At 39.5% G+C, this 24000-nt stretch overlaps 1 protein-coding gene across 3 annotated transcripts in view; it reads right to left on the bottom strand.

Annotated features, from left to right (window-relative positions):
* Positions 1 to 6092: 6092 nt before the first annotated feature.
* Loxl2 (Lysyl oxidase-like 2) overlaps positions 6093 to 24000 on the bottom strand; it is a 23386-nt gene continuing 5478 nt past the window's right edge. Inside the window, exons 3-11 of one of the 3 annotated variants that reach the window (XR_012966695.1) lie at positions 17957 to 18103; positions 15273 to 15475; positions 12434 to 12623; positions 11156 to 11308; positions 9992 to 10119; positions 9565 to 9695; positions 8860 to 9112; positions 8376 to 8548; positions 6907 to 7042 (exon numbers count right to left, since the gene is read on the bottom strand). Coding sequence is in view for 2 of the 3 variants with exons in the window: in XM_076189984.1 (XP_076046099.1) it covers positions 6920 to 7042; positions 8860 to 9112; positions 9565 to 9695; positions 9992 to 10119; positions 11156 to 11308; positions 12434 to 12623; positions 15273 to 15475; positions 17957 to 18103 (1328 nt within the window). In the remaining variant the exon portion in view is untranslated. Of the gene's footprint in view, positions 7043 to 8375; positions 8549 to 8859; positions 9113 to 9564; positions 9696 to 9991; positions 10120 to 11155; positions 11309 to 12433; positions 12624 to 15272; positions 15476 to 17956; positions 18104 to 24000 lie in introns of all 3 variants that reach the window. The other 2 variants (XM_076189985.1, XM_076189984.1) reach the window with 2 other exon arrangements.

The raw sequence follows: 24000 nt of genomic DNA, 5'->3' as shown, positions 1-24000 counted from the left end.
TCGGTCTTCCACTTCTATCATAATCATCTCTACTGGATTCTTTCCATATATGACACCTTTCACGTTTATATCCTTCTTAGTCAGGAACATAACTCCACCCCCTTGTTTTTTCTCTCTGTTTCTAATCCAATAATTGTATGTATCATGTCCTACACTGTTGGGTGGTAGTGGGCCTTTTAATTTTGTTTCTACAATTCCCATTATGTCCGGTTCTTTTTCTTTCAAATAATCATTCAGTTCATTCAATCCTGTTATCAATCCATCTATATTTGTGTAAGACACTCTTAGTTTTCTGCCACTTCCATTGTGTTCTCTGTTTCCCTTATGTTTTTCTTTAGTATGTCGAACTGCTTTATTTTCATGTTCACTACTCTCCAATAGAATCTCTCTTTCTCTGACTCCGTTCTTTCCTCGTTTTTTGCCTTAGCTTCACTTCTTTTCTGCTTTTCTGCCTCTCTTTCCTCCTTATTCATTTCTCTTTTTATCCATACCTTTTTATATTGATCATTTGTTGCTAGTTTCCCTGTCTTGGATAGAATTTTCTCTGCCGTTGTTTGTGACCTGAATTTAATCTTAATTGGTCTGGTCTTATCTGTACTATATTTTCCGAGTCTGAATTTTTCCTCAATTTCCTTTATAATTTCTGGTTCATCTTCCTGGACTAATTTTAATAAACTGCTTACTCTTTCATTTTCCTCCTTGATTCTTGCGGTTCTATCTGGGTTATGTTTCTCTTCCATTCCTAATATAATTATACATTTCTTTTTGTCAGCTAATTCTCTTACTATATTCTCCTTCTGTCTCATCACTTTAATAACTGAGTCTTCATTATGTTCTTTCAATTGCTGTTTGACTATGTCAGTGAATGAAACCTTATTCCCTTCTTGAGTTATTCTCCAATTTTTAACTTCTGTAGCTATTTTCTCTCTGTTTTCATTACTATTCTTCTTCAATTTCTCATTCTCCTCCTTTACATTTCCTAACTGTCTTTTTAGGTCCTCTACTTCTTCAGTTAAGTTTCTGTTAGCCTTCTCTAGTTGTTCCAACCTTTCAATTCTCTGGAAAATGGAGTCTACATTACCTAACTTACGTTCCAAGTCCTCGATCACCTTATCAACTCTCTCCTCTAGTCTTATCAGTCGGGGGGGGGGGTTGTGTCCCCCCCACCCTCTTTAAATCCCTGGAACATATTCTCGTCACTTTCTACTGTATTGCTCCTCTCTATACTTCTAATCTTTACATTTTTATTTGCCATTTCGTCATCACTGAGCTGGTCCGGTGGTCGTTTCATGTTGACCTTACGCCCGTCTGCCTGGGCCAAGTCCTCCACATCCTCATTTCCTTCCATTTCCCCAGCAATCCCTCCCCTTCTCCTCTTTTCCTACTTACCTACTGCCCCACGAGCAATTTCCCCCCACCCTGCAAATACAAAAAGGTACTTCTCTTTGCGTTGGGATCCACAATCGGCACTTTTCTTCAGAACGTTCTTCAAGCCGTCCGTTCGTTGAAAGTGTGTGTGTGTGTGTGTGTGTGTAACGTCCCAACATTACCCATAAATTGGGCTATATGACCTATAAAGCTCTCGTCCTAGAAGGTGATAGCTGCTGATCACGAGTCCAGCACGTGACCCATAACAATGATGAATCGTCAGTTAACTATATAGAATTCTATCATGGAGTCGTTTTCTTTAGCAAAATCTATAATACCTGTTATATTTGGTGTCTTTGTGCATGTTTCACAACAAAATATTCCTATATTTGTTCTATATTTTGGCTAGTGCATGTAGGTAATCCACTAATACACACCTGGCGTAATTTCCAATTTCAGCAACCAATCTTCTACGATAGAATTTTTTTTGGTGGTAGCACAATGGGACGTAAGACGTAAACGTCAGACTTTGTCAAAATGTTCGTTTCATTGATGGCAACTTGAATTGATATTGTCGACATCAATTTGTTGTCAAATTTTCTCGATTCATTTCCTGTTCCAGCCAAACAGTTTTCATGGATTGCATAAAGATATTTTACACATTGTAATGTACTCAGTAATATAAAAATAGGAGAGACTTTTTTACCGACAACGCTATCTATATTACCTCTCTCTTCTACAATAACAATATGCGGTGCCCCAAACCCTTGGAATATAAATATATTCTTTATCGTTTATACATAACCTGTCTTTCCACATCGAATGGCGATTTTTTCATAGTTCTGGTGCCACCATTCCATGTTTATCACATACAGGTCACTCCCTTAGCAATTATGACCCACTGACTGGTAATAACTACTTGTATTGTTATGTTCATTGGTGTCAAATGGTTTTATTCAGCCAAATAAAATCATTCTTCTTTATGCGAGTTTGAAACTACCAATAGAAAACGAAAATGAAAATAAGTGCACCAAAGAAAGTAAAAATAGTATAGGGGTGACTATAAATAAGTCTATTTGTATTGGAATTTTCAATTATTTCGAAAATAGTAACTATTTTCTGTCGACATCATTTTAACTGCAGGAATTGGTTTTTATCGTACAATGGAGAGAGGGAGGCTTGTTTTTGTATAATTTACTTGTATGCACATATCTAGGGGCCTTGGCAGGTATTTCCCCTCATATTTTTTATATGTGTATTCTATTCCTCGTCATTGGTTTCTAACAATTACCATCACCTCATCATAAGTTTTTAACAACTTCCATTACGTTATCTTTAGTTTGTAACAATCTCCATTACCTCGTATAATGAATGAACCTGACATCTCATTTATCTGATAAAACATTTCCTCTTGTATCTTTTGATCAGTTTTTGACATAACCATTCTGTTTATATAAATCCTTGCATAAACATATAATGTTTATCAAAAATTACAATTCTAAACTTTCTCTTTTATATGGCACTCTTATGGGATTAATGATGCCTGGAAAAATGATAACTTTCCACTTTTCTGCTTTCGACTGTTTTAATTGCATTGTCCAGCATGTTATAAACGTGACTATATTTGAAGGCTGCATTCACATTTAAGATATGTATATGTTGGTACATCCACATAACTAACATATCATGTGTATTCTAATCAGTAGATATTAGAGATTTTACAATCATATTTCTGTAACCTTAGAGATGTTTTATAATTACATATTAAAATACCTTTGACTTAGGTACACTAACTTTTTCTTCTATGACAAGAAAATATATATGGTGTGAAAATAGTACCAACAAAATCATATTTCTATGATATTGGCACATTCAAGTCCACTCGGACTAGAAAAAATATATGATGTATAAAATAGGTCCATAAATCTATTGATATATTGGCAGTGATAAGGACAAATAGGTACCTATATGAAATTAGTACAAAAATAGGACATGGCAGTTACAAATAATATTTAGATAAATTACACGATTAATTAGAGTTTTCACTCACATTTAAGCTATATTCTACAATATGACTCAATAAGCACCACAATATTGATGCAAAACTGACCTTACACTTAATTATGTACATTAGCACCTCTGAATACTCGACCAAGAAGGGTGACTCCTTAACTTGGTTATGAGCTTCGATTATCTTATAATAATTAAGACCCAGTCATACAAAATTATGAAGGGTTTTGATCCTCTAATCCTCTTGAAAGCACATACCATGAAATAAACAATTATACACTCATTCAAGCAGGAACACTCCTTGACTTGGTAATGAGCTCTGAATATTTTGTAATAATTATGACCCAGTCATATAAAATCATGATGGGTTTTGATCCTCTAATCCCCTTGAAAGAACATACCATGAAATAAACAATTATACACTCATTCAAGCAGGAACACTCCTTGACTTGGTAATGAGCTCTGAATATTTTGTAATAATTATGACCCAATCATACAAAATTATGAAGGGTTTTATATCTATCATCATCCTCAAACATCTATGACAATCTTCCACCAGTACCACAAAAGACATCCATACAAAAAACACATTCAAACTCAGATCACCACAAAACAAACACTCTAAAACCAACCCCCTGATACCCTTCTCCATCACACCCCTCTAGACATTAACCCCACAGGAAAAGATCCTCTCAGGAGAAGCTAGAACCATATCAGCATGACCATATTTAGGTCACCATCCAGCACTATGACAATACCAACACAGAATAGGCCTGGCAACAAAAACAAATAGCCTAAGCTGCGATCATTTCACACAAGACACGGAACCCCTCATATTACACTGCCCTACCCTAGCTATACCTGGAGTGCAATTCTATGTTTCTTCCTTGAGTGATTTATGGATCAATCTAGTGGCTGTTGCTAGTTACCTAGGAGCTGTGGGTCTCCTAGAAGAAAGCCCTGGGACAATGGATTGATTGAGTGATCCTGAATGTCCCATGGATTATTTCACAATCTTTCAAAAAGAAAAAAAAAAATTAATTGTTCTGAGGAGCAGACCCTATAAAAAAGCAAGACAGTAATATGAATGAAAATGATAAAGATAATGATGATGATGGACTACTCAATTATAATAACAGAGTTTATGAAAACATTAACTTGGAAATTATAGAGTAACATTCAGAAAATAACAATACTATAGATTATTACTATCAAACCCTTCAATACTGCAGAGCACTTTCCAGATTTCATTGTGGCAAATGAAAGACAATTCAATCATAAAACAGTGACATAAATAGACCCCTGTATAAATGATGTCTCAATCCACTGAGACTTTATTTAGGCTAGGGTTTGGGTATCATGGTTTTGCAAACATATAGGACATGAGACCATACATCAAATCAGCTATGCTCAGAGGAAATACATCTGTTATTTGTATTGGTATATAGTTTCACACATCCCATAATTTAACACTATAATTTGCCTAGCAGCAGCCCATACCTCTTTTTCTTTCATCAGAACAAATTATATATTGAGTACAGTACTACAGTATTGAAGGAGCTAAGGAATTTTAATGACCCTCCTCATTTTGGGAACAACTATATTCACATAAGTAATTGCAACAATATGGACAAACACATAGATAATGATATGTGGCAACAGTGACAGTGATCATGATGTTTATTAGTAATAATGAACCAACTGATGGTAATGAGTAAAATTATGATGAACAGATTTACTTCATTAAAAATCCTAATACAGTGATGGTAGTAACACTAATTAGAATGATAAAGTTTAGCTGACAATAACTGTAAAACAAGTTGATAGATAATATCTATTAGATAATACCAATCACTGCCTCAGGCTTCACTGACTGGAAACCCACAGATCCATAATGGCTGGCAAAAGATTTCAGGCTCCCATAAATTCCTCTAGAAAGAACTGCTGATATATTGTTTGTGTTGTAATAGTGTGGAACTAGTTCCATGTCATTGTCATACAGTAATGGTTAGAGGAGAATAGTTGCAGGTTATCAGTTCTCTTTGTGTAGAAGGGTGGTGGAGAAAATATGGCTGAATTTAGTAGAGAAAGATTCTTGGCCCAGTCCAAAAGCCAAAAAGGTGAGGGTGTTAATAGGTTTTGCAGATGAACATCAGAGAACCTATTCTCTCTGATTCCTGTCTCACAGGACCACTACTTGCGGGTATCCATCATTGGTTCCTGACTATAGGATAGATAGTACTAATAAAATAATGGGAATAACAGTCAAAATTATAAAACAATAAGAACAAAAACAATAACAACAGTAACGGTAACAATATTACAGTAAAAAAAGAGATGATTACCAAATGTAATAAAGCAGATAATTATATCACATGAATCTACATCAGTTAAGATTACATATACTGACAGCAATTACAGCTGTAATAATGATAATAATAATTGTTACTTGGAGTTTCATTGATCAGAAACCTGCAATATTACAATCGCCAGCACCAGCTCTGGGACCCTTCAAAGATCTCTCTGAGAAAATATGCTGGGCTGCTGTCACTCGCTACAAGGAAGAGAAAGAGTGGAGTGGTTGCTGATTGTCAGTTCTCCTTTTATGAACAAGTGATGGGAAAACTGTCAGTGTTGATGGGAAGGGAAGATAGATCTTGGGCCTGATCCAGACAGTGAGTGCCAGCCTGCACTTCCAGAAGAAAGTTGGGGTGTTGATAGGTTTTGAAGATGGGCAGTGAAGTGATGACTCTTCATGACATCCATCTTGCAGGACCATCACAAGTAGGCACCCTTCCTTGATCCTAATGTAATTATACTATCAAAACACTACATAACATAATGACAAATGTGATAGAATCCCCAATGATAGTCATATTATTTCTACTAAGCCTTTTCACCCTCAGATTAAAAAAAAATAAAGCAATTTAAATATAATTTAAAATACATGAGGATTAAGTTACAATAGATTATTTGATTCATACTTTAAATAAATTAATATACAGTTTGTGCCTTAACTCTTTGCAAAAGATAAATATGGCAAGGCAGATTCTCAGCCCCTTCTGCCCCATTTAGTCACCTTTTATGACATGCAAAGGAAGAGAAACATTGTGGTGGCATTCTTGTCCTCTTACCACCATGATCATACATAGACCATGATCATACATAGACCATGATCATACACCATGATCATACATACATCAATTAGTGGTTCAAGAAAAAACATCTATCCTTATTGCAAATGGACATTCTGACCTATTCATTTAGATTTGATGATAAACAAGAGAAAAAGTGTATTCTACTTTCCTGTGTGTCCAACCTCCCTTGTCAAAATTATCACTTTTAAACTCAGGCTTCCATAAAAGGTTTCCTCACTTTGAAACAAAAAGTTGAACCTCATTGTACATGATGTCACATGAAAGCACTAGGTTACCAGTTGGCCACGGAGGAGGCAGTGTAAGTTGAATGCAAAATCTTGTGAGAGGCTTCAACTTCCATACAGTACACATCAGCAGACACTTCTCTGTTGATCTTGTTTGAATTAAGGTCGACCCAGCAAGCAGTTGCCTAACCAGGCACTCTGATCAGAGTAGATCAGTTCACAAATTGCAGCATTGTTATCATAAGTTATCTCACCAACCTTGAACTGAGGATTGATGGAAAGCTGTAACACAAGTGGAAAAAGAAATGATAAAGAATGACTACTCTAATTCATCAATTTTTAAATCAGCTAGTTGGTATTATCTAATGTACAATCAAGATATTCAAAACATACTCTGGTAATCATACATGAAAATATGTATATTACTTGATTATTGCTCTATATATGATAATTAGCAATAACATAGTTGACATTATTTTGAGGTAAAATGACCCTTGATAAAGTAAACAATGTTAAATTGAACTTCAGATCAACCGAATGCTATATTACATCCAAACAAACCTTTGATATACCTAACTCTAGTTCTGTTTATGTAGCAATCAGCAAGAAAATCAAACAAGCCTCTGATTTGCAAACCTCAAAAGTAACATTAGAATCAAATACATATACAGAAAACCTTGAACATATGTGACTGAATGATACCCCTTATTAACTGAGCTCTGATTTAGGAGTTGGAAATACCAACTGCCTTAATAGCCAGACTTTCAGATAAACCACAAGATCCTTCCCCCTCAATGACTCTGGTTTATCAAAGGTTTCTTGTATTCTACTAATTTCTATGCTTTATAATACTGAGGTTGAGCATGCTTTCAAGAAAAAAAATCTTTTATCCATCCAAACAAATTGCACTTCACACATATCAATGAAATCACAGTTATAGTTCCAATATACACAGGAAATGGGGACAAAAATAAATGTACATATATTCACTCCATTCCCCCTCCACCCATTTCACTGTTACTAGCCCACCCTTTATCAGACATTCCTCATGACAACCATTCAACCTAGGTACCTCTCCAGCTTTCATTTCTTTCGTTGCCTCTTGTACCTCCTCTTTTGCAACCTTATTAATCATTCTTCTCCAAGTAACTCCCACCACCACAATCAAAGCTTCCCTGTCATTCTCTACATTCAACAATTCTCATCTCCCTCTCACAGCATTCTTTTCCTTTCACTATTGTCCATTTGTTCCCTTTGCACTTTTTTTACTTTCTTCGAGAAGATACTTTTACTCATTTTTAAAATTCTCAAACCCCACACCACATCACAACCACATGCCAAACAAGTTTATAAAATTGCTGCTCAAGATCCTGTTCACGTTGGTCTCTATCCCATAGCTGAACAAAATAACCTGATGTTTAATACACTATAATTTACACATTGTACCAAAGTACTTGAGGTTGGATTGCAGGCAATGTATCAACATGGTACGACTAGGTTACAAATATAGCAGGTTATATAACAGTTCAAAGTAATGTACAATGATGCTAGAGCTACATGCCAAAACATTCTATAAAAGCCAGGCCTCATGCTTGCCAAGACACTATAATATTACATGATGGATGCAGGTAGAGATGATCAAGTAAAGAGGCTAGCTGCACCTGTTCAAGGGCGGCTAAAGGTACAATTCCCAAGCCATGCGGAGGTCTCGGAGTACACAAGCTCACACACTGCTGCATTGTTGTCATAGGATATTTCACCAACCTTCATTTCAGGGTTTACTGAAAGCTGAAATGAGAGCCCCAGTGTGCATGGGGGAAATGGTGACAACTAAGAACTAGGAAATAATGAGAGAGGCTCTGTCTGAGATTTACATGCTCATTATGTGAACCTAAATTGTGATGTACTTCTTGTTTCTAAATAGAATTCTGAAGAAAAAAGTAAACAAGTAAAAAAAATCTTAATCTAAACATACAAAACAAAAACTATGGACTTTTACTAGTCAGGCAAAACTTTTCATCATGCACAAATACACAGTAAGCATCTATATACAGTTGTACAAATATTCTGTATTACTACATTAATTCTTAAATACGTACCTTAAATGTGTAAGTCCCTACAGGAAGATCTGTGATATCAATCCATTGACAGTCAATGTTGTAAGCATAAGTGTCACTGCAGCCTACACTGATTCCCTGATCTCCAAAGTTGGCACATTTGAAAAATGGTTCAACTCCATCAATACAATTGTTGTCTTCAAGGCAAAAGGATGCCTTGTGTCCTTCTGCAACCCGATGGCCTTCCTTGTCAATAATGTCATAGTGAGCAAAGACCTCCATACTGTGGTAATGCCTGCAATGTAAGGAGAAAATAAACAAAACTTAACCATAACTGTGATATATATTGAAAACAACAACAGTTTATATTCAGTCAGTCAATCTGTTTCCATTAATCTCTCCTGTGGGAAACTTAAAGCCTTAAGGTGTTAGTTTAGCCACAGCCACCACACTGGCCCATAAATCACCCAAAGAAAAAAACACTACATTAATCTCTGTACTGTGCACTAACCTAAATCTATACAGGAAAGGAGATACACCTGTGGGGTTCCATCTTCTTTTCTTTAACTATCATGCCTGGTTCTAAGCTTGTTTATGGTTTTAACCATGGTTTTAACTTATGGTTTAACTTGAGATGAAGTACTTATACAGCAAACTGAGTTTCAGAGTAATGGAATGATAGATTGACTGCAGAGGGCTTGAGTGCTCATCATAGAAAGAGAAAACGTTTAACATATCATGACTCACATGTGACAGTGATGCCATACCCAGTACTGTTTGGGAAGGAATGGTCGGAAAGCATCTGTGCCTGTATTCATGATGCGCGCTGTGAATCGTAACAGTCGTCTTGTTTCCAGATGCCATCCATAACCAGATGTCTGGAGCCATAGAAAATATTAGCAATGTAATGCCTCTCTCCTTATTAATAATAATAACAATAATCATCCTTTCCTGCAGCCCCACTGTGGCCAGCAATGAACCATGTGACCTTCCACATGTCTCTCTAAGAAGATGGTAAAGATAATAAACATGGAATCAGAATTAGGCATGGCTGAAAATATCTTTAAAATCATAGGCTGTAAAAATTTCAAATCAGTCCTATAGAAAAATGTAAAAGAAACAGATTTCATGCTAAAATTGTATGATAATGACAGAAGACTACATCAATTCATACCTGAAGCGCATAGGCTGAGGAAGCTAGACAGTTTTCTTCCATTGCACACTGCAAGAAGAATAACTGCTTGTCCTCCAAGTGGACAGAACGAGACAGTTCATAAATGTCTGGAGCAAGATCTGCCATTTCTATAAGAAAAGAAATATAATCAAGTGAATTACAGTATATAGTAGAAATTATTTATTCTAATTTGTGAAAGAAGTAGCCATATCTCATTAGGAAGGAGGGTGACAAGCTATCTCCTAATTGCATTATTAACAACAATCTTTCACAATACCCTAACACAATTTGGCTCATGCTGATCAAAGACAATGGTTTGTAAATTGGGGATTCCTCTTTACACTCTCCGTATAATACGCACCTCCGCATAAGACGCATCCTTATTTAACAATGAGATTTAGAGACAAAATATTGTTACCCTAAAGAAAAAGATAGATTCACCACGAATTTACTCAAATTCATTGAAAATGGATTAGCTAAAGGAAATAATTTCTTAGCAATTCCGTGTTGGCGGCAATAATGATGGAGACGTCGTGTTACCAGCGACACCAATGGTGCGCACTTTGTAAAGAGACGAAAATACCCTCATCTTCAATCACTTTGCTTAGTTCCTTTCTTGTGTGCTATCAATAAAGTTAGTATAAGAAACGGATGGTATATATATGGTTAACACTCGAGACATGGACACGACGGTGGTAACTGCGAGAATGATGCAGAGCAGATAGTGAGCCACGTCCCCAGTAGAACCCGCGAATGCCTAAAATTTGCATTTCGCGATACACATGGCCTCATTCGCGAGTAATCAAATCCGCGAATCTCCAAAACTTACATTCCACGACATTAGTGGCCACACCCGCGAGTAATTAAATCCGCGAATATCCAAAACTTGTATTTCATGATACGCGAGGTATTACCCACCAGTAATCAAATATGCGAATACCCAAAACTTGTATTTCACGACACACGCGACCTTACCCACGAATAATCAAATCCGCGAATACTAAAGAACGACTGCGTTTGCAGAAACCTAAAAGAACTTCTAATCTAAAGTCAAGGAATTCAAGGGAAGGAAGGGACAGAAATTAGTTTCGAAAATAAAACGAGGAAACCTGTACGCTCGCATACATATAAATGAATTTTCAATTCAAAATTACCAATACCTACTCTTGATACAACTGACGCCTGCGATGTTACGGTCGGGCCCAGGGCAGAAGACGTCGCCGATTGCATCGTGTAGACACTTGTCCAGCCGGGGCTCATTCCCGTTGCACTTGACGCCACTCAGCGCCATCGCCGACACGTTGCCCCCGAAGAAGTCTGGGTGGCATTGGAAACGAGACATTAATAATGATAATAATAACAACAACAATAATAATAATAATAATAATAACTGTGTATACATTGTGACGAATGTGGATAGGAGGTAAAGGGAACACGGGCTGAGGGAAATACTTTTATTCCTGACTAGTTTCGCCTGAGTGGCTTCTTCAGAGGAACATAGTTTGAAGTCAAGTTGGTCAATATATATGGCAAAAGAAGGAACGTGGCAAAGTGTCAGGTCGAGTGGGGGACCAACCTGACAATTTGCCACGTTCCTTCTTTTGCCATATATATTGACCAACTTGACTTCAAACTATGTTCCTCTGAAGAAGCCACTTAGGCGAAACTAGTCAGGAATAAAAGTATTTCCCTCAGCCCGTGTTCCCTTTACCTCCTATCCACAATAATAATAACAACAACATCAACAACAACAATAACAATAATAATAATGATAATCATAAGTAACTCGCCATTCTTATTCTGCATAGTGTTTTCTCTCTCTCTCGCTTTCTATCTATCTGTCTTTCTTTTCTTTCCTGAAGAACACGAGAATGGCGTGGCAAACCTGATGCTGCTTCCAACTGGTACAGACGTACTTGATATTTTGTCTGCCCAAACTTTCTTGTATTCATCGAATTCAGTTTCACGTGCATTTACATAACAATACCTCATAAACTTTATGACACACTCGGCATAACGCCTCCCTCCTAACCCAACCTCCTGTGTATATCACCATTTCCACAAAAGTCTACTTGATATTGAGATAAAAAAAAAGTAAAAAGAATGGATGTCGTATGCATAATTCCTCAACATTCAAATTGTGCTCGCCCAGCTACAGCAAGCTTTTATAAACACGCGCGCGCACACACACACACACACAAACGAATTTACGAGCAAATTAGACACTGCGAGATACAAAGGCGGGACACCACAGGATAGCTCCCCTTCTCGTAAGATATAACTATAAGCTAGGTAAATACACACACACAATGCATAATTCATCCCCTTTTGAATTGCATTCGTCACTTAACTACCAAAGAAGAGAAAGAAGAGCGATGGGGCGGGCATTCCTCATCTCTTAAAGAGCTGCACCCAGCCACTGTGGACCCATCCACGACCCACCTGCCGTGGTCGCCGTCATGGCGTAACCGAGGCCGAGCTGGCGGCATATGACCATGGCCTCCAGCATCCCCCAGCCGTCACCACAGATCAGGTTCCACTCCTCACTGCCAGGAATTTTTATTTCAATTCGTCCCTCGTCTTTCGTTCTTCCACCCTGGAGTCGGATTTTCAGGTGCCCGTCTAGGACATGCTGAAAAAGAAAAAGAAATTAATGAATAAATAAATAAATAAATAAATAGATAAATAAATAGAAAATATGTATATATATATATATATATATATGTATATATATATATGTATATATATATATATATATATATATATATATAAATACATACATACATACATACATACATATACCAAGGTTTTTTCCCCCTTACAAGGGAGGTAGCCAAAAAGGGAAAGGCATAAAATCATTTCCACCCATTCCATCCCCGAATACACTCCACACCCCTCCACCCTCCCTCTTATCTGAGCACCTCCTGGATGACGGGTCATCCCTGCACCTTGTCCACTGCCCTGGGTCAGAAGCAGTGTAGCAAAATATAAAACAAAGGATTACAAAGGCAAAGCATGCCGACAGGAGACCTTTTGATCCATATCTAGGTCGGATGCAAAAAAAAAAAAAAAAAAAATCATATTAATAATAAATTAAAACTATAACAATAAATTAAAACTATAACAATGTAAATAACAATTAAAATACATAAATAAATGCATTGGTATAGTTGAATAACAAACAAACAGGTAAATAGTAAATGATAATAAATTGACATATAACTAATAATAAATGAAAATCAGACAGACAAATTATAACAAAACAAAAACAAATAATATAACATAAATTATAATAATTACAGCATCTTACTTAGGTATTTATCTAAATGATTCTTAAAGCTTCGAACTGAACTACATTGCACTACCTGTGCAGGAAGTTTATTCCATTCATTAACTACACGGTTGGCAAAGTTGTTTCTACCTACTTCCAAATTGAATCTATTTCCGGACAGTTTGAGACCATTGTTTCTTGTCTGATTCTCATTCAATGTGAAAATTTGGTCACTTTTGATGTTGTCAATTCCCTTTAAAATCTTAAAGACCTGTATCAAGTCACCTCTGAGTCTACGCTTTTTTAGGGAAAACAGATTCATGTGCTTAAGTCGATTTTCGTATGATTTATTTTTGATATTTGGAATCAGTTTTGTGGCTCGCCGTTGTACTTTTTCCAGTCTGTCAATGTCTTTAATGAGATTCGGTGACCATACGGAAACAGCATATTCCAAATGTGGACGAACTAACGATTTATATAGCTTGTTAATGAGTGATGGACTTTTGAAATCAAAAGATCGCGCAATCAATCCCAGAATCTTATTTGCTTTCTCAGAGGCTGAAATACACTGCTTGGATGATTTGAGGTCGTTACTGATAATTACGCCGAGATCTTTTTCACTATCCACTTTTGTTAACGAATTTCCAAATAACTTGTAATCGTACTTGCTGTTATTTTTACCTATGTGCATTACCTTGCATTTACTTGTGTTAAATTTCATTAGCCACTTTTCAGACCATTGCTGTAATTTATCTAAATCTTCTTGAATATCTAATTGGTTTGAGTGATCATTTGCCACTCCGCACAGTTTTGTATCATCAGCAAATTTGGAAACAGTAGATTTTAGTCCATGGTCTATATCATTTATATATACTATGAATAGAAGTGGCCCAAGAACGGAACCCTGAGGAACTCCACTTGCAACACTTTTCCATCCAGAAGTTTTTCCATTTAAAACAACTCTCTGTTTTCGACCTTTCAACCAATTACTAGTCCAACCTAATAGGCTACCACTTATTCCATGCAAAGCTAATTTAGTAAGTAGTCTTTCGTGTGGGACGGTATCAAAAGCTTTTGCAAAGTCTAGATATATTAAATCTATATTGTTTCTTTTGTCATAATTCGAGACAACTGTGTTGTAGAATTCGAGTAAGTTAGTCACGCAAGAACGTTTCCGTCTGAAACCATGTTGGCTATCATTTATCAAACGGTTACTTTCTAAATGATATTCGATAGCATCTCTGATGATAGTTTCCATTATTTTTCCTACGATCGAAGTCAAACTAATAGGCCTATAGTTATTTGGTTTCTTTTTGTCACCTTTTTTTGAATATGGGAGTAACGTTAGCTAGCTTCCATTCTCTTGGGACATCTCCGGATATGATGGATTTCTTGAAAATAATTTCTAATGGAACAACAATCTCATTTTTCATTTCCTTTAAGATTCTTGGATGCCAACCGTCAGGCCCTGGTGTTTTATTAACTTTGAGTTTGTCTATACACCTTTTAATTGTTTCTTTTGTTATATTTACCGTAGTGAGTAAGTTTACCCCAGACTTTTCACAGGTTTCAGTTTGGAATTCACTTTGAGGTGTTTCGTTTACGAATACCGAGCTAAAATAATTGTTTAAGAGATTACACATTCCTTCATTTGAATATTCAAGTTGACCGTCAGCAGATAATAGTGGACCAATGTGATTCCTAACAACCTTTTTATCTCTAATGTAACTATAGAATTCTTTGGGATTCTCTTTGGATTTCTCAGGGATGTTCTTTTTTAAATCTCTCTGTATTGATACATAATTTTCATAGTCATTAGATGCCGATTCTTTGTCGAGCCACGTCCCGGTTGACATACATATTCCTAGCTTTATCGTTCGTGTTATGAATATGTTTATTATCTTCAAAATATGATTCCTGGACCAGGTAAACAAGATGGTCAACAGCCTCAAATTCCTTATTCTGTTAAAAGAGAAAGAAAGAGAGAGAGAGATCGTGTACGCCTCATACCGCGAGGACGATCTTGTTGGTGATGACCGGCTGATCCCTCGGCGGCAGAGTCGGCTTGACCGTTGTGGTGCTGAACCCCGTCTGACAAATGACCCCAGCGGCTTCATCCAGCTTGCAGTCGTGGACTCCCCAGCCGTCGTGCCTGCACTCAGTCAGGTTCTTCTCCTCGCCGTAGCAGTAGACGTTGTCCATCCAGTATTTGCCTACACAGAAGGAGAAAGAAAGAAAGAAAGAAAAAGTAAGTGTAAGTTTCGTGTGGCGAGTGCAGGTATTACAGGGCGTCAAATGCAACCCAATGGTTGCCCTCTATTTTGCTAACGTGGAAGGTTAACCCGGGGGAATTTTACCCAAATTTAAAAAATGAAAAACATACCTATGAACAAAAAAAAATATTTTGACAATATACAATAGAAAATACAACTCTTCACCTTTCAACCACCCTTAATCAAGTCAAGCTAAACACTGAAGCTACTGGGCGTGTCAAGCCGGAGCCACGTTGCCAAGCATACGAGTTACAAGACCATCTCGAAAACACCGGGAGAATTCCACCCTGGTAACCGTTTAAGGGTTTCATTATCGTGGATGTGTGGTTTCTCCGCGAGAGGCTGGGACCCAAGTCGAGGAAGCTCTATCGAGAATGTCACTCTGAGGTCAATTGTCAATTTCTCTCGGTGTTCGTTCTTTGCAAGAGCTTCAGAATTCTGAGCAGTGTCAAATATTTCCCCCCATCAGGAAGGTCGGACAGTAGGGGGGATGTGGGGATGTTGAATAGAGCTATCTACATCTTATTTTATTTCTTTTATTCTTTCTTTACTTGTATGTTCAGTCATTGCATTCGTGTTACCAAAACATCAGTTCATATACATATTTAATGGCAGTGTTTAATGTTTGTTATGTAAGCAAATTTATCCACCAAAGGGTGTGGAATATGCGTTTTAAGAGATCCCTTAAATTCACTGCACACAGAATAAGTTTTACTGTTAGATGAAGACATGAAAAGAAATTGGAGAGCAAATGTTCATTTACAACTGCGGATATCAAACGTTGCCGCGTGTTTTGGTGACCTCTTTGGGCAGACCACGTTCTTCGGCAGCTGGCTAGCGAGTAGACGCGCAGTGCACAGTGGAAAGATCCTCAAATAACCAGAGCTGGGCGCGTTCCTCGGTGCGTTCCTTGGTTCGTTCCTCTGTGCGTTCCGCTTTAGTTAGGCCGTGGTTAGCGTTCCTAAACTATTAAAGTAATATAGGTGCCGATATAATATATGGTCTACCCTTTTCATGTACATACATACATACATATACCAAGGCTTTTTCCCCCTTACAAGGGGGGTAGCCAAAAAGAAAAAGGCACAAAATCAATCCCACCCATTCCACCCCTGAATACACTCCACACCCCTCCACCCTCCCTCTTATCTTAGCACCTCCTGAATGACGGGTCATCCCTGCACCTTGTCCACTGCCCTGGGTCACAAGCAGTGTCGCAAGACACAGCACATCCACAGCAAGGCCGCTTCATTAAATCGGCGACCCCCCCTCTCCGTCCCCCCATTGCATAAAATGAGAGGACGGGGAGAAATCCCTTCGGGCTGCGTCAAATTTTGCTCACACATATTACCTCACCCCCCATCCACCCGCCCATTCCTCCTCATGCTATCACAACATTATCCATATACAACCATTCTCCATTCACCCCTGTCTTCTGTCCTCTCCCGTCCTTCCTCAACAGACATTCCCCTCTTCCCCAAAGCCCCCTTCACCCCATCCATCCACCTCATCCTAGGACGTCCCCTCATGTTCACTCCCTCCACATCTGCCTTCCACACCTCTTTTACTAGTCTTTCTTCACTCATTCTTTCCATGTGTCCAAACCATCCTAATATTCTTTCATCAACCCTATCTCCCAGCTCCTTTTCCACCCCTGTTCTCCTCCTCACCTCCTCATTTCTCACTCTATCTAGCCTAGCAACCCCCATCATACTTCTCAGACACCTCATGTGGCCTACGAAAATGTTCTTTGGTATAGTATGTAGCCCAAGATCGAGAGAATATAAGGTCTGCTCGCGCGCATGTTGTGACGTCATCTGAAGGGGAGCCCACAGAGAAAATGGTGAAAACGTAAGTGAAAAATATTAGGTAAAAGAGAAAACGTACAGGCACCACAGAGTTTCTGGGAGACTTACCTATTTCATGTTCTGCAACCGTTAAAATGGGGGTTTCATTTTGGAAAAATGTTCTTGTGGTATATCTTTGACATATTTAATAAAGGAACAGACGATGCAGTTAAAACTGGTGATTGACGTAAACGCCATCTAGTGAGAGAGCCGCACAGTAAAATGTATGTGGATGATGCGGCTCTCTGTGCGCTTTCCCGTCTTTCCTATATAGTCTTTGGGCCAAGCACTTCTAGTGACGTCAATGCGCAAACGACCTAAATACTGGATAGCTGTTGAGTAGACCTTGTATTCTCTCGATCTTGATGTAGCCTACCGGACTTTTGTTTCGGTATGAACCTGTCTCAAGGTTTAATAGTTTGGGAGCGCTAACCGCGGCCAAATTAAAGCTGAACGCACCTAGGAACGCGCCCAGCTCTGCTAATAACATGTATAAATGAAAGGGGGATCTTAAATACCTCAACAAAGATCATGCAGGTGATTATCGAAGATGGCTATATCACCGGGTACTTACTTCGCACGTGTCCGTAGTGGCTGTTGTAGGTGACCTTTTCCACATCTTGGTACCCAAGCTGCTTGCAGACCACCTTGCCATCGCGATTATCCCATTCGTCGTCACAGATGTTGCCCCACTTGCCCTCACGGAAAATCTCCACGTTGCCTGGAAAGGGACAAGGAACCTCTCAGTTACGTCACAGAAACTGGGGAGCGGCGACGTGACCGCTACGTATTTGTGTTAAGGAATGTTGAAGAAACGTTCGTGTTACGCGTGGAGGTTCTCGTGCACGGGGAGGTTCTTCGCCACTCCAGACTCACCGTACACGAGTGTAGCAGGAAACGGGGCCTCAGTGACTTTGGCCACTGATGGGGCGAGGATGTTGGTTCCAGGATCCCTTCTCACCTGCGAATACTCTCCTCACGTAAAACTGTGGAAGGCTACCCTCCACAAGGGGGGCAAAATCCACAACAATACAAATATATATATATACATGTGTGTATACTCATACACATACATATTTACCTTCATACATACATACATACATGCATACATAAGTATGCATGCATGCAAGGATACATGTATACATACTGTACATATGCATACACGTACACATACATTCATACATACACATACACACATGCACACACACACACACATATATATATATATTTATATATATATATAATATATATATGTGAGTGTATTTACCTAGTTGTATGTGTGTGTGTGTGTGTGTGTGTGTGTGTGTGTGTGTGTGTGTGTGTGTGTGTGTGTGTGTGTGTGTGTGTATACACCAAGAGCTTTTTCCCCCTTATAAGGGAGGTAGCTAAGCCAGAGGCACGTACCTATTCCCACCCATTTCACTCCCCTCCACCCCTCCCATCTCAGCTCCTCATGGATGACGGGTCATTCCTGTATCCGCCAACTCCCCTGGGTCAGAGGCAATGCAGCAAGACACAGTACATATTCAGCAAGGCCGGTCCACTTCATCGGCGACCCCCTCCCCCTCCTCCATCCCCTCGTGCAGAAAAAGAGAAGACAGGGAGAAATCCATTCGGGCTGCGTCAAAATATCATACACGCATAAGCACCCCCTACGCCCCCCTCCCCCTCCCTCCCTTCCTTGCATAACAGTATCATCCATACACAGTCATTCTCCACTCATCCCTATCTCTTTCCTCCTCCCTTCCTTGCTCAACAGACATTCACCTTATGTTCAACGCCCCCTTCACCCCATCCATCCATCTCATCCTCAGTCGTCTCTTTAAATTCACTCACCCCATCCACCTCCGCCTTCCACACCTCTTTTACTAATCTTTCATCATTCATTCTTTCCATGTGTCCACAACATTACAAAAATCTTTCATCAGTCCTATCTGCCATCTCCTTTTCCACTCCCGCTCTCCTCCTCACCTCCTCGTTTCTCACTCTATCCAGCCTAGTAACCCCTAACATACTTCGCAGACATTTCACTTCAAACACATTTAAACTTTTCCTCTCTGCCTTTCTTAAATTCCAAGTATTTGCTCCATACACAATTACCCCTTCATACAATCTCATCTTTGCATCCATTCTCAATTGCCTATTTCGCATAACCCTTTTTAATCCCCCAAGGTATATACTTGCTTCTCTCACTCTATAATTTACCTCCACCTCCATTCCTCACTTTTCTACCACAAGCGAGCCCCATATACCCAAAGCTATCCACTTCCTCCAGCCTCTCTCCTTTTAGACCTACTTCCGGCTCACTGTCATCTTCTATCCTAGTACATCTCATCTCCTTGCTTTTATCCACATTTACCCTCGACTTCCTCCTAACAAATAACTTTCTGAACTCCGTCACTAACTCCCTTAATCCCTCCCCTGACCCTGCCACAAGCGCAATGTCGTTAGTTTAATGTAACTCTATAAACAAAATTTAAAGCAAGTCTGATCTATTAACAAACGGGATCCCAGTCCCGCAAGTGTGCCGCCTTTCCTGCACATTACAATTAGATAAACTTTAAATAAACATATACACACGTACGCATACATACATAATACATATATATATATATATATATATATATATATATATATATATGTATATATATATATATATGTATATTATATATACAATGTATACATGAATGTATGATCACACGTACTTTGTATGTGTGGGTGGGTGTTCTGCATGTGTGCGTGCGTAAGTGTAGTTGAATATGTACATGTATCGGTTTTTATGTACTGCTAACCCCTGCAACTGTTTTCAGAGTACAGAAAAAAAAAACACCTGTGACGTCATTAGTGTGAGTCATCCTGACAGAATGAGGAGGAGACGCAGAGGTGTGTCATATATGGCCAAACCCTGGTCCGTTTCGGGGAGGAGGGGAAGGGCAGGGGAGGCGACAACCAACCGACGCGAGACCGTTTCTCCCGCCGGGCTACAAGCGGCGTCCTTGGCCGACGCCTACAAACACAATCAGAATGAACGTTACCAACTGTTTCACCCATTCATCGTGGAGAAGGGCTACCAGCTGTAGAAGTAACCACTGTTTTCTTTTCAGATTAAATAAATTCAATACTTTCGTAACTAAAAAAAATAATAATAATAATAGCTTGTGACGTCATTTCCGTGGTATGTAAGTCGTGTTTTTGCAGTGCCTGCCTGTCCTGTCCTTCTTCAGTCAGGTGGGTGGCATGATGGCCGTGACACTAGTTGCATAGTTGCAAATATTTATCATCCCTTACCGTCGTGGGAACATGGATAGATTTTGCAGCTGCAAAAGTCTGACAATTAAATGAATTATGGGTCAGTGATAATAATGATGAAATAAAAATAAAACGTAAACAGAGGAAAAATATCCCTTCCCCATAGATATTTACTCTTTCAATCTCCCCAGGGTGTCTTAGTTCAAACAGCCCCTTCACTAGTAAAGTGTTTGATCTCTCACCAAACTCTTCCAACCATAACGTCATTTCTGTTGCCTTCCGTCAGAGTGCTTTATTCACCTATACTGGTAGCAAAAAGAAATAACCCGACCAGAAATAGATACTAGAGACTTAAATTAAAGAATATTGAGTACAGGCACGGTCGAGAGAAAGGTAGGAACGACCCTGGCCATAGAAGTGAACGTGTGGGCAGTTGTCCCGCCACGTCGACCGCCATTAATGCGCCATTTCAAATGTTGACTGTTGGTACTATGATCAATGGTTCTAGGAGCTTCTAGAAGCTATGAGCAAAGCCCAAATTTCCTTTCACTAGATGTCTTCTTTGCATTCGGTATCATAACAATAGACAAAACAAATAAATAACTAAACAGAGAAAAATAAACACACAAATGAAATATAGATTAATAAATGAATACGTAAAACATGAATAGATTATATTAGAATAATTTTAAAAAAAAATCTGCCGCTTAACCCCCCCCCACCCTCCTCACCCTCGTTTCATTGTGTCAAAGAAAAGGTGAAAGGTCAAGAATCACAGCTGGTGGAAGTAAGTCCACGTGAAGGGTCAGACTGAGGACGAGGTGTAAAAGAAAGTGAAAGAAGAAAAGATGCAAGAGAAGAAGTTGAAAGATAGTGTGGAAGGAGGAGTTGAAAGGTGGGGAGGAGGAGGAGGAGGAGGAGCTGGACGATGAGGAGGAGAAGAAAGAGTTGGAAGATGGAGAGGAGGAGAAAGGGTAGGACGATGGGGAGGAAAAGAAAGAGTTTGATAATGAGGAAGAAGAGGAGAAAGAGTTGAGAGATTTGGAGGAGAAAAAGTTGGAAGACGGGAAGGAGGAGATAGAGATGGAAAAGGGGGAGGAGGAGAAGAATGAGAAGGAAAAGGGAGAGAGGAAGGAAAGAAGAAGGGGAGAGGTAAAAGAAGAAGAGAAGAGGCAAAAGGATGAATAAAGTGAGGAAGGTGAAGAAGAAGAATAAGGAGGAAAAGGAGGAGAAGAATGAGAAGGAAAAGGGAGAGAGGAAGGAGACAAGGAAAGAAGAAGGGGAGAGGTAAAAGAAGAAGAGAAGAGGCAAAAGGATGAATAAAGTGAGGAGGGTGAAGAAGAAGAATAAGGAGGAGGAGAAGGTTGAGCCAAAGAGTTGGAAGGGGATTAAGCCACTCCTGAGTAATGGCCCCCTGGCCGCTGCTCACCTAGGACCTGAGGTGAGCAGTGATGTGGCCATAGCGTGGACACCGTTTCCTGCGTTCATGTATGAACGATTCCGGAGCACCGACAAGGTTGAGGTCCGAGAAGGTACCAGCCCCAAAAAAAAAAAAAAAAAAAAAAAAAAAAAAAAAATTACAGACCGAAACAACCATGTACCAATAGGTCTATTAATGTTCGTTTGTCTACGTGTAACCTCCATGTAACTACCCTGGCCTTCCCTCGAGTGAATAAAATCATCTGGCGCTAAACAAAATACCACGAGAAAATGACGCCATTATTTCAATGCATCACTGCGTCTGTGGACCTTATTATGATCATATTTCCCTCTACACACGCTGACGTCACCCTCAGCTGAATAAAACACTCTGGTGTTGGCCAGAATAAAGTCTGTAAAGTGGTTACGGTGTTGGAAGAGCTTCATAAGAGGTGCAGGAGGAACAAAAAAAAAAATCTTGAAGTATGTTTAGCTGAAGGTCGTCATGTCGCGTGGCTACTGGGTCGCCAGATGGGAGATGTAGACTGCACTAAAAAAAAAATAATAATAAAAAAAAAGTGCCTAAAGAGGTCACAAGGCTCGGAAGGCCACAGTGGAAGGAAAGATGAGCCACGAAGGATGACTGGAAGACTTGGTGGTGGGGAGGGGATAGGGAAGGAACGCAAATATATTTCAGAAGAACTGAAGCTTTTGGATGAGGTGAACGGGACAATAAAATCCAGGAAAAAAGAAAGAGAGAGAGGGGAGGGGGACAGGAAAAAAGAGAGAGAGAAGGGGGGGAGTGTCATGGAAATAAGAAATAAAGGATATGAAGCTTCGACGCACAGAAAGAAAACGGAAGGTGGGGTGGGGTGGTACCATATGGATGCCCTGGAATTCCAGCAATATCTTTACGAAAAGAAGGCAATGCACTAGTGAACAGTTTGCAAAAGTGGAGTCGAGCAGAGAGATCATTATCACTATCTCAGACGTCAAGAATAAAAAAGAGGAAAATACTGGCGCCATGCGTAAGCCATTTTGCCTCTTAAGATCAAACGCTCTAAGAACCATATTTCCGTACAGAGGGGTGTGGCATTTACCCCTTTCTATTCTAGACGACCCATTTCGTCAGAGATTACCAGCGCTTCTATCCCTGGGGGGTGCTACCGCACCGATGATGGAGTCATAAAAGGTAGTGTTATTGGTGAGGTATGAGGAGGACACTAAAACTGAGAGAGAGTCCAAGTAAGAAGAGAGAGAGAGAGAAAGTGAGGGAGAGAGAGAGAGAGATTAATCTCTGATCATTACAAGAATGCTGCGTGACTCTCACGTCCCTAACCTCCCCGGATGAAACGTCTGTGTTACCAATGCAGCATCGGGAGAGCGAAGAGATAGAGGAGAGTGTGGAGACGGCTTTGTGCCGAGAGAGGGCCAAGCGCCAGGGATGGATGACCCGGGAGGAGACGGTAGGGGAGGGGAGGGGAGGGGGAAGTTCCAGAGGAGTCCAGAGGAGTGGCAGGAGGAGTTGGTTCTGGAATGGGAGTCTGGGGAGTGGAAAGACACCACAAAAGAAAAATTGATTAAATGATCTATTGATTCATCTATTTATTTGTTTGTTTATCTATTTGTTGGCTTGTTTATTTGTATACTTATTTATTTGTTTATTTACCATGTACTTGGAGTAGAGAAATTGTGTGTGTGTGTGTGTGTGTGTGAGTGTGTGTGTGTGTGTGTGTGTGTGTGTGTGTATGTGTGCGTATACGTGAATACACATGCGTGCGTGGGTCCATACAGTATGTGTACCAGCGTACACATATGTGCGAGTGTGCATATGTGCAAGTGCGTACATGTGTGTGCGTACATGGGTCAGGCTGGGTCACCCGTGCCGAGCGGAGAGAGAGCTTCAGGAACTTGTTTGACCTCGATCTGGAGATGGACGAGCATGCCGGA

Source organism: Oratosquilla oratoria, chromosome 9 (assembly GCF_046742065.1).
Source record: "Oratosquilla oratoria isolate Oo_2021 chromosome 9, ASM4674206v1, whole genome shotgun sequence".
NCBI lineage: Eukaryota > Metazoa > Arthropoda > Malacostraca > Stomatopoda > Squillidae > Oratosquilla > Oratosquilla oratoria.
Note: the sequence above shows the minus strand (reverse complement) of the source record. Positions and strands in the feature narration are given on the sequence as shown.